Source organism: Nerophis lumbriciformis, linkage group LG06, assembly GCF_033978685.3.
Source record: "Nerophis lumbriciformis linkage group LG06, RoL_Nlum_v2.1, whole genome shotgun sequence".
Classification (NCBI taxonomy): Eukaryota; Metazoa; Chordata; class Actinopteri; order Syngnathiformes; family Syngnathidae; genus Nerophis; species Nerophis lumbriciformis.
Window position 1 is genome coordinate 9,625,821 of NC_084553.2, and position 14,656 is coordinate 9,640,476.

The 14,656-nt window shown below is 41.7% G+C and overlaps 1 protein-coding gene across 3 annotated transcripts in view; it reads left to right on the forward strand.

Moving 5' to 3' along the window:
* Positions 1-14,656, forward strand: part of ntrk3b (neurotrophic tyrosine kinase, receptor, type 3b) — a 656,085-nt gene that overhangs the window by 544,284 nt on the left and 97,145 nt on the right. For all 3 annotated transcript variants that reach the window (XM_061963693.1, XM_061963694.1, XM_061963695.1), the window contains one exon: positions 7,013-7,143. In XM_061963693.1, coding sequence (XP_061819677.1) covers positions 7,013-7,143 — 131 coding nt within the window. The remainder of the gene's footprint in view (positions 1-7,012; positions 7,144-14,656) is intronic.

Consider the following 14,656-nt stretch of genomic DNA (forward strand, 5'->3'; position numbering starts at 1 on the left):
TTTGGACCCTGGCTACTAGGTTTTTCTGATTTCAAAAGTTGGCAGGTATGTGATAATTCGGTCATCAGCCCACTGTTCTAAGGTCAATTGGTGCGTTTGGTACGACTCCCAGATATGGGGAATTGGTACCGTATCGGTTCAAATGTGACGACTGACAGGAACATGTCCTTAAAATTAACCCCTTTTTAAAAAAACAACAACTTTTGGTCACTCTTGTGCCGCCTTAAGTCGCCTATTTCCGTTATTTTCATCCCGTATAGACGGCAAAAATAAACGAGGTTGTCAAAACTGCGCCGAACGTCCTTTTTCTTTTTTTTTCTTTTTTTTAATCCGACTTTGACTCCCAACAATTGGAAGCTCCAAATAAAGCAGCCGGGGCAGCAAATCTCTGCCTGCTTTATTGGCGGCATTGAGGCGCCACAAGGGGGACGTTTATAATGAGAGAGCGGCGTTGTCGGATGACCTCTTTTTGAAAAAAGGCTTTGCGACGTGGAGGAGGAGCGCAGGAAAATAAAGTGCTCCTGTCCTAGAGATGATCTTTGACCAGCATTTTTGCAGTAGATTCCTTCCAAAACGGAAGCTGGCTCTTGTCATATGGAGGATCTTAGACTGGTGTCTGCAGAATGTTGTGAAGAATGTGAGAAAAGCAGCCCCAGTGAATACCTCCTAATCCCTTTAATGTCGCGTTTAGCCACGTCGCTCGGCTTATTTCGGAGTAAACTTCCCAAAATCTTTATCCTTCCTCCATCTGTGCGCTCTGACGCACTTTTATGACTCACGCTGGTGCACGGCGGCGTTGTCGTCTATCACAGGGAAGATGTCAGCTATTTAGGAAGCTGAAGACATCCTCACGGCGCGCCCGCAGTGACATCCTGTCACTTGTCACTCGTGTCCGTCAAGGATCTTTCAGTTTGACGCTGTTTAAAAAAATGTTAGCGCCTTTGTTGACTTTGAGCTAACTGGCATCCGAAGTAGACCAGGGGTGGCCAGTTCCCAAATGTGAAAAATCCTGAGTTAGTTATTTAAATGTCTTGATGATTTGGAGTTCATGCAGCGTATTGCACAACAGAGCAGCGGCATAACCAATGTTGTAATAGCAGCGCGAATACATGCCTGATTAGCACTTTACACAAGTCAATAACATCAACAAAGCTCACCTTTGTGCATTCACGCACAGTATAAAACGTTGTTGGACAAAATGAGACAAAGGGGTGGCATAAAACACGTCTTTCTGTGGCAGCATTGAAGAAAGTTATACGTGTAAACTAGGGATGTCCCGATCCGATATTTGGATCGGATCGGCTGCCGATATTTGCCAAAAATTGCGTATCGGCAAGGCATGGGAAAATGCCGATCCAGATCCAGTTTTTTAAAAAAACTCTGGTCCGTGTTTTCCAACGCACCGATTTAAATAATACATTCCACTTTTCTGCTGCTCCGTAATTTCCGTTCCGCATTTTCCAGCACACCTTCAACACATCCACAGGTCTGTGAATTCTCACGCAGTTGCTTTTAGCTGCTGGCATTACACGACAGGCTCTTCTCACTCTTTCCTGTGTCTCCCTCTCACAGACAGCGATCGCACCTTCTTACACACGTCACATACTGTCACGTCATACGTCACGAGCAGAGAGGTAGCAGCATGGCTAACGTTAGCTGCGATGCTAGCGCAGCCGTGCGAGCAACGCTCCCTCTAAGGTGCTCGCCTGTGCAATTGCGCACTGTTTAAGCGTCCTCTGCGCATAGCAAATCTATGCCACGCACAAAATCAAATAAAAAAATAAGCGCATAACAATTTTCGACACACAGACACGACAGAGAAAACAGTTTTCGTCATCATTGTTCAAATATTGTGACATCTGTCGAGACGCTTATCTCCATTCGGGGCCACACGTCCACACCATCAAAATGCAGAGGCAAAAATTTCCACATCAACACCGTATGAAAAAATTTGTGATTTTTTTAGTTGTGATTTCCTTCTCTGCATGAAAGTTTAAAAGTAGCATATATTAATGCAGTATGAAGAAGAATGTTTTAATGTAGACATGCAAGCCTTGAAAGAACATTTTGAAAATCAAGACTACATTTCCTGCAAATGGGTGCATTTCTACCCTATATTTTAACTAGATTTATTCTCATATCAAACTCTTTTGGCTGTCTTTTTGACACTTACATCCGGCGCCCCCCTCCACACCCTGGATTATAAATAATGTAAATAATTCAATGTGATTATCTTGTGTGATGACTGTATTACGATGATAGTATATATCTGATAGTATATATCTGTATCATGAATCAATTTAAGTGGACCCCGACTTAAACAAGTTGAAAAACTTATTGGGGTGTTACCATTTAGTGGTCAATTGTACGGAATATGTACTTCACTGTGCAACCTACTAATAAAAGTCTCAATCAATCAATCAAAACACATAGAATCATCATACTGCTGTGATTATATGCATCAAGTGTTCATTCAAGACTAAGGCAAAATATCGAGATATATATCGTGTATCGCAATATGGCCTTAAAATATCGCAATATTAAAAAAAGGCCATATCGCCCAGCCCTAGTTCAATAATGCCATTTCTGTTTGACATGTATAATTTTGTCTATTTTGTGTTTATCCTTGAATAAACAGGTCAGTTTCTTGTTACCAACCATTGTGTATTATTCAAACTCCCCTAATTCAGCTGGCTAGTTGTTATCAAGAGTACTAAAACCCTTTTCAACATGATTCTGACAACTAAGTAGGCTAAATAACTTTAAACTTTAATACATGCTCGGATAGGCCAGTATCGGTCAGTATCGGTATCGGTCAGTATCAGTATCGGATCGGAAATGCAAAAATAATATCGGTATCGGATCGGAAGTGCAAAAACCTGGATCGGGACATCCCTAGTGTAAACAAACTATGGTGAGTTCAAGTACCGCCGACATCAGTGAAGCATGTTTAATATAAAAAGTGGGATTTCTAACAATTAGGAAGCTTTGTGTCATGGATGTCCTCTTACAGAAACCATATTAAAACTAAAAATATATTTTTTTCTCCCATCTTTTTTCCATTTTCATCCATTTTGGAAAAAGCGACTGTAGAGCCGCGGGTTGCCGACGGCAACCGCATGCTAAAATTACAATGCTGGTAATATTAGTTAGCACGTATCACATATAACTCTAAGGTGTACGACTGGTAAATTAGCTTAAAAAAAGTGTAAAATTAGCTTTAAAAAAAGTTAACATGTTACCTTTTTAGCCAATTTTTCAGCCGTACGCCTCAAAGTCATAAAACTTGGTACATGGGGCATTCTACTGTAGCTGTTGGCATGCTAAAGTTAAAGTACCAATGATTGTCACACACAAAATTATTCTCTGCATTTGACCCATCACCCTTGATCACCCTCTGGGAGGTGAGGGGAGCAGTGAGCAGCAGCGGTGGCCGCGCCCCGGAATCATTTTTGGTGATTTAACCCCCAATTCCAACCCTTAATGCTGAGTGCCGAGCAGAGAGGTAATGGGTCCCATTTTTATAGTCTTTGGTATGACTCGGCCGGGGTTTGAACTCACAACTAGAGATGTCCGATAATATCGGCTGATAAATGCTTTAAAATGTAAATTATCGGTATCGGTTTCAAAAAGTAAAATTAATGACTTTAAAACGCCGCTGTACGGAGCGGTACATATCCGGTAAAACATGGACGTAGGGCATACTTGCCAACCCTCACGATTTTCCCGGGAGACTTCCGAATTTCAGTGCCAACCCCTGAAAATCTCCCGGGGCAACCATTCTCCCGATTTTCTCCCGATTTCCACCGGGACAACAATATTGGGGGCGTGCCTTAAAGGCACTGCCTTTAGCGTCCTCTACAACCTGTCGTCACGTCCGCTTTTCCTCCATACAAACAGCGTGCCGGCCCAGTCACATAATATATGCGGCTTTTACACACACATAAGTAAATGCAACCATACTTGGTCAACAGCCATACAGGTCACACTGAGGGTGGCCGTATAAACAACTTTAACACTGTTACGAATATGCGCCACACTGTGAACCCACACCAAACAAGAATGACAAACACATTTCGGGAGAGCATCCGCACCGTAACACAACATAAACACAACAGAACAAATACCCAGAACCCCTTGCAGCACTAACTCTTCCGGGACGCTACAATATACACCCTCGCTACCACCAAACCCCGCCCCTTCCAACTCCCGAATTCGGAGGTCTCAAGGTTGGCAAGTATGCTCTAGTATACTCTGGACTGAAGCTGTGTGCCTTCGTTGTTTTTGTAGCTGTTGTTTTGAGGCACGTTTAAAAAAAATAATGCACTTTGTGAAAGTCAAAGTATAGTATTTCCCATAGTTGTAGTGGGTATCAGTATTACCTCAGGGAGAGCATGTCCCAAATTCCAAGCTGTTTTGAGGCATGTTAAAAAAAAAATAATGCACTTTGTGACTTCAATAATAAATATGGCAGTGCCATGTTGGCATTTTTTTCCATAACTGGAGTTGAAGTTGTCCTCTTATTTTGGAAAACCTTGTTTTTGAATGATTGATTGAAACTTGTATTAGTAGATTTCACAGTACAGTACATATTCCGTACAATTGACCACTAAATGGTAACACCCCAATAAGTTTTTCAACTTGTTTAAGTCGGGGTCCACGTTAATCAATTCATGGTAAAGTTACATTGTTTAATGCAGGGGTGCTCACACTTTTTCTGCAGGCGAGCTACTTTTCTATTGATCAAGTCGTGGGGAGCTACCTCATTCATATATATAATTTATATTTACTTATTTATGAAATATATGTTTTTGTTAATAAGTTAAAGGTGTTTAATGATAATGCAAGCATGTTTAACACATATAGTTAATATTGTTAACAAGTTAAAGGTGTTTAATGATAATGCAATCATGTTTAACACATAGTTAATATTGTTAATAAATTAAAGGTGTTTAATGATAATACAAGAATGTTTAATACATATAGTTAATATTGTTAATAAATTAAAGGTGTTTAATGATAATACAAGCATGTTTAATACATATAGTTAATATTGTTAACAAGTTAAAGGTGTTTAAAGATAATGCAAGCATGTTTAATACATTTAGTTAATATTGTTAACAAGTTAAAGGTGTTTAATGATAATACAAGCATGTTTAATACATATAGTTAATATTATTAATAAGTTAAAGGTGTTTAAAGATAATACAAGCATGTTTAACACATATAGTTAATATTGTTAACAAGTTAAAGGTGTTTAAAGATAATACAAGCATGTTTAACACATATAGTTAATATTGTTAACAAGTTAAAGGTGTTTAATGATAATACAAGCATGTTTAACACATATAGTTAATAGTGTTAACAAGTTAAAGGTGTTTAATGATAATACAAGCATGTTTAACACATATAGTTAATATTGTTAACAAGTTAAAGGTGTTTAAAGATAATGCAAGCATGTTTAACACATATAGATTCCTTTCTTTCATGAAGACAAGAATATAAGTTGGTGTATTACCTGATTCTGATGACTTGCATTGATTGGAATCAGACAGTGGTGCTAAAAACGTCCGCATTTTTGAATGGAGGAGAAAAAAGTCCTCCTTTCTGTCCAATATCACATGAAAGTGGTTGGTTTTTGGCATCTTATTTGTCCAGCTTCCGTACTCCTTTGTATACACTTTACAAGAAATACATTGTCGGCAAACTCCGTAGCTTGCTGGCTTGTGCACGCCAGCTTTCTGAGACTCTTGTTTTGTTAGCGCAACTGTGCAGTCGGTCTTTGGAGTTTTGACGACAGGTACGGCGCCAGAGTCTGTTGAAATAAAGTGTTTCTCGCCTTCCTGTCGGTAATTTTAATGAGCTGCATGGCAGCAGCCAGCGTCATCTCAGAAGACCCTCGGGTGCCGTGAATGTCAATCAAGTGACGAAAGTGACGTCATAGTGAAGATTTATGATCGCTCATTTTTAGGACTATTTTTTTAATGCCTGGCTGGTGATCGACTGACACACCCTCCGAGATCGACCGGTAGCTCGCGATCGACGTAATGAGCACCCCTGGTTTAATGCATCCAGCGGGGCATCACAACATAATTAGGCATAATAATGTGTGAATTCCACGACTGTATATATCGGTATCGGTTGATATCGGAATCGGTAATTAATAGTTGGACAATATCGGATATCGGCAAAAAAGCCATTATCGGACATCTCTACTCACAACCTACCGACCTCAGGGCGTACACTCTAACCACTAGGCCACTGAGTAGTGCTAGCAGTTAACTAACAAGAGCAAGGAGCATTTTGACTTTGGACCCCGGTTTAAAAACTAAACCAAAATACGATGGACTCGCTGAGGGGAAAAATCCAAACACAACGTTGAGCACTTATAATACTTTACATGCAGCTACTGCCATCAAGTCGAGGTAATTAACAAAAAAACCACAACGATGGGGTTCCCTACAGCCACAACAGTTAATGTTTTTAATTAGAGCCCCAAGTGATTGTTTTTGTAGCCCGCACACCTGACAACGTACTTGTTAATTGCAGCGTTTATGGTAATTTTACCCATGGTGGCTGATTTTAGGGACGTGAACACCAAATAAATGTTTCTTTTCCTACCATTCAAACAATCCAGAACATGTTTTTTTTTGGGTTTTTTTACGTCAACTTCTACCCCTTCACACACAAAAAGCAAAACAAGAAAGAATATCTTCCTGTGGTGGTCCAATCAAGTTCCTCGTGTTGCAGCATGCGCTACATAAATTAGCATAAACACATTTAAATGGCACCTCTGCTTCTCTGATTGCATTCTGTTTACCGTCGCAGGTTCTCGTCGTCGTTCCTGGTACTTCCACACACACCCCCGCCCCTGTTTTTTACTCCTGTTATGAAAGCCTTTTCATTGCAGACATATTTTGTGCGTTGAGTGGAATGTGGCGATGTTGTTTATCTAGCGAAAAGGTCATTCTCTGCCTCCTCTCTCCCTGCCTGGCTGCTGTGGACATGTCAGTGGTGCAGCACATCAAGCGCAGAGACATCATCCTGAAGAGGGAGCTCGGCGAGGGAGCCTTCGGAAAAGTCTTCCTGGCCGAGTGTTACAACCTGAGTCCCACCAAAGACAAGATGCTGGTGGCTGTCAAGGTAAGACTGCCGAAAATATACACAAACACAAGGGCGGCACAAAAATACCCCAATCACGATTCTTATTCAACTGCATTCTAAATTGATTCATAGATTTTAAAAATATATTGATTTTTTTGTAATGTTTTATAGGAATACATTTTTTTAAATAAGTTTTAAGACCGTAATGATAACTGTGATAATGTTGGTCACATTCATTTGTTTACATCCCCAGTCGACACAGTAGACTGGTTGTCAGCATAAATGTGACTGTATGACAATATGATAGTTTGTAAGGGTGCACAGATATATCCATTCGCATTCGATTATATATACACCCACGCACACACACGTGTGTGTGCCCGTGTGTGCATGCATATACGGTTAATGTATATTTATACACATATATGTAAATGTATATATATATACATATATATTGTATATTGTATATATATACATATATATTGTATATATACATACATGTATGTATATATATATTTATATATGTATATATATATATATATATATATATATATATATATATATATATATATGTATAAATATACATATATATGCGCACATATATATTTATATGCGGACACACACACATTATATGTATATGTATGTACATATGTGTATATATACATATACATATATGAGTATAAATATACATATATATGCACACATATATATATATATATATATATATGTGCACACACACACATATATATACACAGTATGTACATATTAGAGATGCGAGGATAGGCAATTATTTCATCCGCAACCGCATCAGAAAGTCGTCAACCATCCGCCATCCACCCGATCTAACATTTGATCAGAACCGCACCCGCCCGCCATCCGCCCGCACCCGCCCGTTGTTATATATCTAATATAGACGATGCAAGGCATTAGTGAGGTTATAAAGCTTTTGCCTGTTAAAGAAAGGAGACTGATCCAATGCAGCACAGACATTCGCGTGCCACGCTGTCATGACCCAGACTCACACCAGTGCGCAATCATATGTGAGCCGCGCTGAGCGCACCTCCAAGCACGTCTCGCTGCCGGCGACGGCCGGGTATGGGCCCAACGCTCCAGCGCCATCCATTTTCAGGGCTAGTTGATTCGGCAGGTGGGTTGTTACACACTCCTTAGCGGGTTCCGACGTCCATGGCCACCGTCCTGCTGTCTATATCAACCAGGGTGAGCCCCACCCCTTTCGTGAGCGCACTGCGCGCGGAGTGACCCCTGTTACGCGCCCCCGGCAACAGGGGTGGCGGGCAGGTAAGCTGCGCGGGCGGAGCGCGCGGAGTGACCCCTGTTACGAGGCCCCGGCCACGGGGGTGGCGGGCGTGACGCCGGCCGCGGCGAAGGCGGACGAGGCGGGGTGTCGGTGCGGTGGGCGCGGTGGTAACCCTGGACGTGCGTCGGGCCCTTCTCGCGGATCGCCTCAGCTACGGCTCCCGGTGGGGCCCTCTCGGGGGAAGGGGCCTCGGTCCCGGACCGCCCGGCGAGGCGTCGGGGGCCTTCTCCGCTCCGTAAAAGTGTCCATCTCTTTTTTTTTTTTTCTTCTGTTGTGGCATATGCTGCAGGTGCCTGCTCGTTTTTCGTATGTGGGTAACAACATTTAACTATGTATATATATTTCCGAATTGGTTTAACTGCCACCCGCCTGAATCTATTTAAAATCTTTTTTTTTTTTATTTCAACCGCCCGACCCGACCCGACCCGACCCGCGGATAAAATCTAATTTTTTTAAATTTCATCCGCCCGATCCGCGGATAATCCGCGGACTGCGCGGTTGTGCCCGCAAACCGCGCATCTCTAGTACATATGTGTATAAATATACATATATATGCACACACACACACATATATATGTATATGCGCACACACACATATGTATATGTATGTATATATACATATAGGAGTATAAATATACATATATATGCGCACACACACACATATATACAGTATGTACATTCATCCATCCATCCATCTTCTTCCGCTTATCCGAGGTCGGGTCGCGGGGGCAGCAGCCTAAGCAGGGAAGCCCAGACTTCCCTCTCCCCAGCCACTTCGTCCAGCTCCTCCCGAGGGATTCCCAGGCCAGCCGGGAGACATAGTCTTCCCAACGTGTCCTGGGTCTTCCCCGTGGCCTCCTACCGGTCGGACGTGCCCGAAACACCTTTCTAGGGAGGCGTTCTGGTGGCATCCTGACCAGATGCCCGAACCACCTCATCTGGCTCCTCTCCATGTGGAGGAGCAGCGGCTTTACTTTGAGCTCCCCCCGGATGACAGAGCTTCTCACCCTATCTCTAAGGGAGAGCCCCGCCACCCGGCGGAGGAAACTCATTTCGGCCGCTTGTACCCGTGATCTTGTCCTTTCGGTCATAACCCAAAGCTCATGACCATAGGTGAGGATGGGAACGTAGATCGACCGGTAAATTGAGAGCTTTGCCTTCCGGCTCAGCTCCTTCTTCACCACAACGGATCGATACAGCGTCCGCATTACTGTATGTGCATATGTATTTATATATACAGATATGTGTATAAATATACATATATGAGTATAAATACACATGTATATGCACACACACACACACACACACACACACACACACATATGTATATACAGTATGTTTATATGTATGCACATATGTGTATATACATATATGTGTAATAATATATATACACTATATTGCCAAAAGTATTTGGCCACCTGCCTTGACTCACATATGAATTTGAAGTGCCATCCCATTCCTAACCAATAGGGTTCAATATGATGTGGTTCCACCTTTTGCAGCTATTACAGCTTCAACTCTTCTGGGAAGGCTGTCCACAAGGTTGCGGAGTGTGTTCATAGCAATTTTCCACCATTCTTCCAAAAGCGCATTGGTGAGGTCACACACTGATGTTGATCGAGAAGGCCTGGCTCTCAGTCTCCGTTCTAATTCATCAGCGCGGCCCATTCTTTCACAAACGTTTGTAGAAACAGTCTCCATGCCTAAGTGCTTGATCTTGTACACCTGTGGCCGGGCCAAGTGATTAGGACACTTGATTGTCATCATTTGGATGGGTGGCCAAATACTTTTGGCAATATAGTGTATATATGCACACATATATGCACGCGCACACACACACACACACATACATATATATATATAAATATATGTCTTAATAAGGTTATCCAAAAAATAGTGCTCGATACCGTAGTAGAGCGCAATATATGTATGTGTGGGGAAAAAAAAAATCACAAGACTACTTCATCTCTACAGGCCTGTTTCATGAGGGGTTCCCTCAATCATCAGGAGATTTTAATGGAAGCATTCACATACCATGATTTATATAGGGCACAGAGTGGGTAGGTACAGGCTGGCGTAGGGGCGTGGTGATTGGCTCATGTGTTACCTAGGAGGTGTTTCCGTCTGTGGCGGCATGCTGATACAATTTCGCTGCGCTTGTTGAGGGATGACAGGTCTGGACGGTATATAATAAACAGTTTCTCTTTCAGGCATAGGTTGCATCTTTTATTACCACTATTGTAAGGTGTGCTGGATGCAAGAATTTACCATGTTATTGAATGTTCAATGTTGTCTTTGTGGTCCCAAATGTGTTTGCTGAGTTCTGTGGTATTCCGCAGGTTTTGGTTCCTGAAAGAAGCCTTGTGATTGTTCCATCTGGTTTTAAACTCTCCCTCGGTTAATCCTACATATGTGTCGGATGTGTTAATGTCCTTGCGTGTTACCATAGATTGGTAAACAACTGATGTTTGTAAGCACCCCCCGTTGAGAGGGCAATCAGGTTTCTTGCGGCAGTTGCAGCCTTTGTTGGTTTTGGAGTCGCTCTGTCCGGTGGCCGACGGCTCATTTGCAATTGTTTTGTTGTGGTTTGAGATGATTTGTCGTATATTGTTCATACAGCTGTAGCTCAATTTAATGTTGTTCTTGTTGAATACTTTTCTTAGGGTGTTGCCTTTGGGGAAGTGTTTGTCAATCAGAGTGAGGAATTTGTGGCCAATGATAGTTGAGACGTTTTTGCTGTATGGGGGGTTGTACCAGATGATGTTGTTTCGTTTTCTGTTCTTTTTTGGTTGGTTTCCTGGCGTGGGTTCATAGGTGAGGGTGAAATTGTATCCGCTTTCATCAAGTGCTTTTTGGTACGGGGGGGTTGCTTGGTCAAATTCAGCTTTGCTAGATGACAGCATCGATAGCCTTTTATTAATTCCGGTAGGTATTCTTTTCGTGGTGGTGGGTGGGTGGTTGCTGTCATGGTGCACGTATTGGAGTGTTGTGTTGGATTTCGTGAATGGTTGGTAGCTGTTATTTATATATATATATATATATATATATATATATATATATATATATATATATTTATATATATGTCAAATACGTTGCAAGGGACGACTTTAATACGTCGTGAGCAGACTTTCGGTGCATCGCTGTTTGCCTCTCGTGTCATTCTTGTTCCCCTCCCCTGACAAAGAAGACACGGACATGAGTGATAACTCATTTGAGAAGCTTTTAGAGCCATTTGTCCAGCGTGGCGTCTCTCAATGACTTCACGGTACTCAACGTTAAATCGTCCTTGGCAGCTCCCGCGGTTGACGAGAGCGAGCCCGTCGAGCGCGAATGTGAATCAGGGTGACACGGCATTACACCACGCCGACTCAGCAAACCCCATTAAGATGGCGGACCGGGGCGGGGAGGGGGGGTGGAGAACGGGGAAAAAAAATAAAATCACCTTGACCTCGACGGAAAGAAAAATCTGTTGTTCTTTGAAGGATGCACAAACGAAAATACGACATTTAGCTCGTTGTCTCCGCATTTCCGACACAATGTGAGGTCGGGTTGAAAGGACTCGTTTATGGCCAACAAAGGGAAGAAAAAATACTCAGAATGGAGCTTCGCCTCAATTTATGATGGTAGCACTCGATGGTATTGTTTTGGAGGCGTGCCCAGACCAGACATTTCCTTAAGAGTGCACTTTGATTTGGTAATAGAATTTTATCGGCATTTTACCTACTGGGCCGTGCGTTTGCAGCGTCACCACAGCACATGTTTCCATCTCAAGGTCCTTTGCCTCCTTGTCATGTTGTCTTTTTTTTTTCATCTTTGGTGCGTTGAGGCCTTTTAAAAGGGGCTCAAGGCTCAATCGCGTCTATTATTGCACCTGCAGCGCTGCTTCAAAGCAAAAGCCGCAGAGATTAAAAAAAGGATACACAATTCAGTGTTTCCCACACATTTATTTATTTGTGGCGGCCCGCCACGAAAGAATTACGTCCGCCACAAATGGATTTTTCGGCTTTTGACTCGCTCGACCGCTCATAAAAGCAATGGGACTCTGTCTGTGAATGTACCTTGTAGTTACAACTCCGGTGCAGTAGGTGGCGGTAGCCTACTATTCATTGTAACTCCGCCAATAGCACTTAATTCACCTGGTGGGCCAGAAGAAGAAGACGGCGGAGTAAAAGAACGGACCGACCGGATCAAAATACTAGGGTAATATAGGTTGTAGGTAGATAAGTTATAGCTGCATCGCTCGCGGCTCGTCATATATTTAACGTTAATCCGCGATTTCACCGAGCGTTTCACTGACGGTGAGCAGCCTGACGCTGCTTCATTAACACCACCGCTGTTGTCACGTCACGTGTTACCATACCGACGAGCTAACGTGTCCAGGTTATAACACTGTTGTCAATAAACACACGTGGAGACGGTGTTTCAGATATTGCATTAATAATGAAGCTAAATTGTCCACTGTCCACTGCAGCATGTGAATGCAATGAAAAGAATAAAATCTGAGCCAACCAGCTGTTAAAATGTTGTCCAGGTTAATGTTTTGGCAATTAAAGGCCCTTCATTTCAAGATTTCAACTGTGATCGGGCTTTAAACAGGTGGCTGACCTGTTCAGATGGGTGTAACTCAGGGGTGCTCACACTTTTTCTGCAGGCGAGCTACTTTTCAATTGATCAAGTCGTGGGTATCTACCTCATTCATATATATAATTTATATTTACTTATTTATGAAATATATATTTTTGTTAACAAGTTAAAGGTGTTTAATGATAATGCAAGCATGTTTAACACATATAGTTAATATTGTTAATAAATTAAAGGTGTTTAATGATAATACAAGTATGTTTAATACATATAGTTAATATTGTTAATAAGTTAAAGGTGTTTAAAGATAATACAAGCATGTTTACCACATATTGTTAATAAATTAAAGGTGTTTAATGATAATACAAGTATGTTTAATACATATAGTTAATATTGTTAACAAGTTAAAAGTGTTTAATGACAATACAAGCATGTTTAACACATATAGTTAATATTGTTAACAAGTTAAAGGTGTTTAAAGATAATACAAGCATGTTTAACACATATAGTTAATATTGTTAACAAGTTAAAGGTGTTTAAAAATAATACAAGCATGTTTAACACATATAGATTCCTTTCTTTCATGAAGACAAGAATATAAGTTGGTGTATTACCTGATTGTGATGACTTGCATTGATAGGAATCAGACAGTGGTGCTGATAACGTCCGCATTTTCGAATGGAGGAGAAAAAAAGTCCTCCTTTCTGTCCAATACCACATGAAAGTGGTTGGTTTTTGGCATCTTATTTGTCCAGCTTCTGTACTCCTTTGTATACACTTTACAAGAAATACATTGTCGGCAAACTCCGTAGCTTGCTAGCTTGTGCACGCCAGCTTTCTGAGACTCTTATTTTGTTAGCGCAACTGTGCAGTCGGTCTTTGGAGTTTTGACGACAGGTACGGCGCCAGAGTCTGTTGAAATAAAGTGTTTCTCGCCTTCCTGTCTGTAATTTTAATGAGCTAAATATGTACATAAAGTGTTGTACTTATATTCCAACTCCGCGTTCTTCTTGGTCATCGCTGCTGCGGCCGTCACCCCCCGCCCCCCGACCACACCACCACAAATAGATGCCTGTCCTGTGGGAAACACTGCAATTATGTGACGCTCCCCCTTCCCGCTAAATAATGAGAGCGCGGGCTATTTTACTCTCTGCCCTCGCGGAAAAAAATGAATTTTGCTCGAAGACGAAGAAACTATCGGGGGGATTTCACACCAGCGGATTACATTTTTTCATTTGTTTCATTTAGTTATTTATTTCAGGCAATGACATATATATATATATATATTTTTTAAAGTACAAAGTTGACAACACAATATAAATTAATAAATTAGTTGGTTTTTTTTGCTTGCCTGCTTCCTCTGTTTGACTGTGCAGTCGCGTTCTGACCAGCTGTGGGGAAACAAGAAGAGCTGGAAGGGAAAACTCAAAAACACAAAAAGCAGAATGTGGCCAAACATTTTCCGGGGATGGTCGCTTCTACAAGAAATTAATGTTGCAGAGGGGCGTTAAAAGTGCAGTCGAGTGGAAAAACAAGTTGACTTTATATCAGGGGTGTCCGAACCACGCCCATCTTCGATTTGGTCCGCGAAAGACTGCACAAGGTCTATTTCAAAAAGCAACCTGGCCGTGTTTGGTGTTTTCATGTTTAATT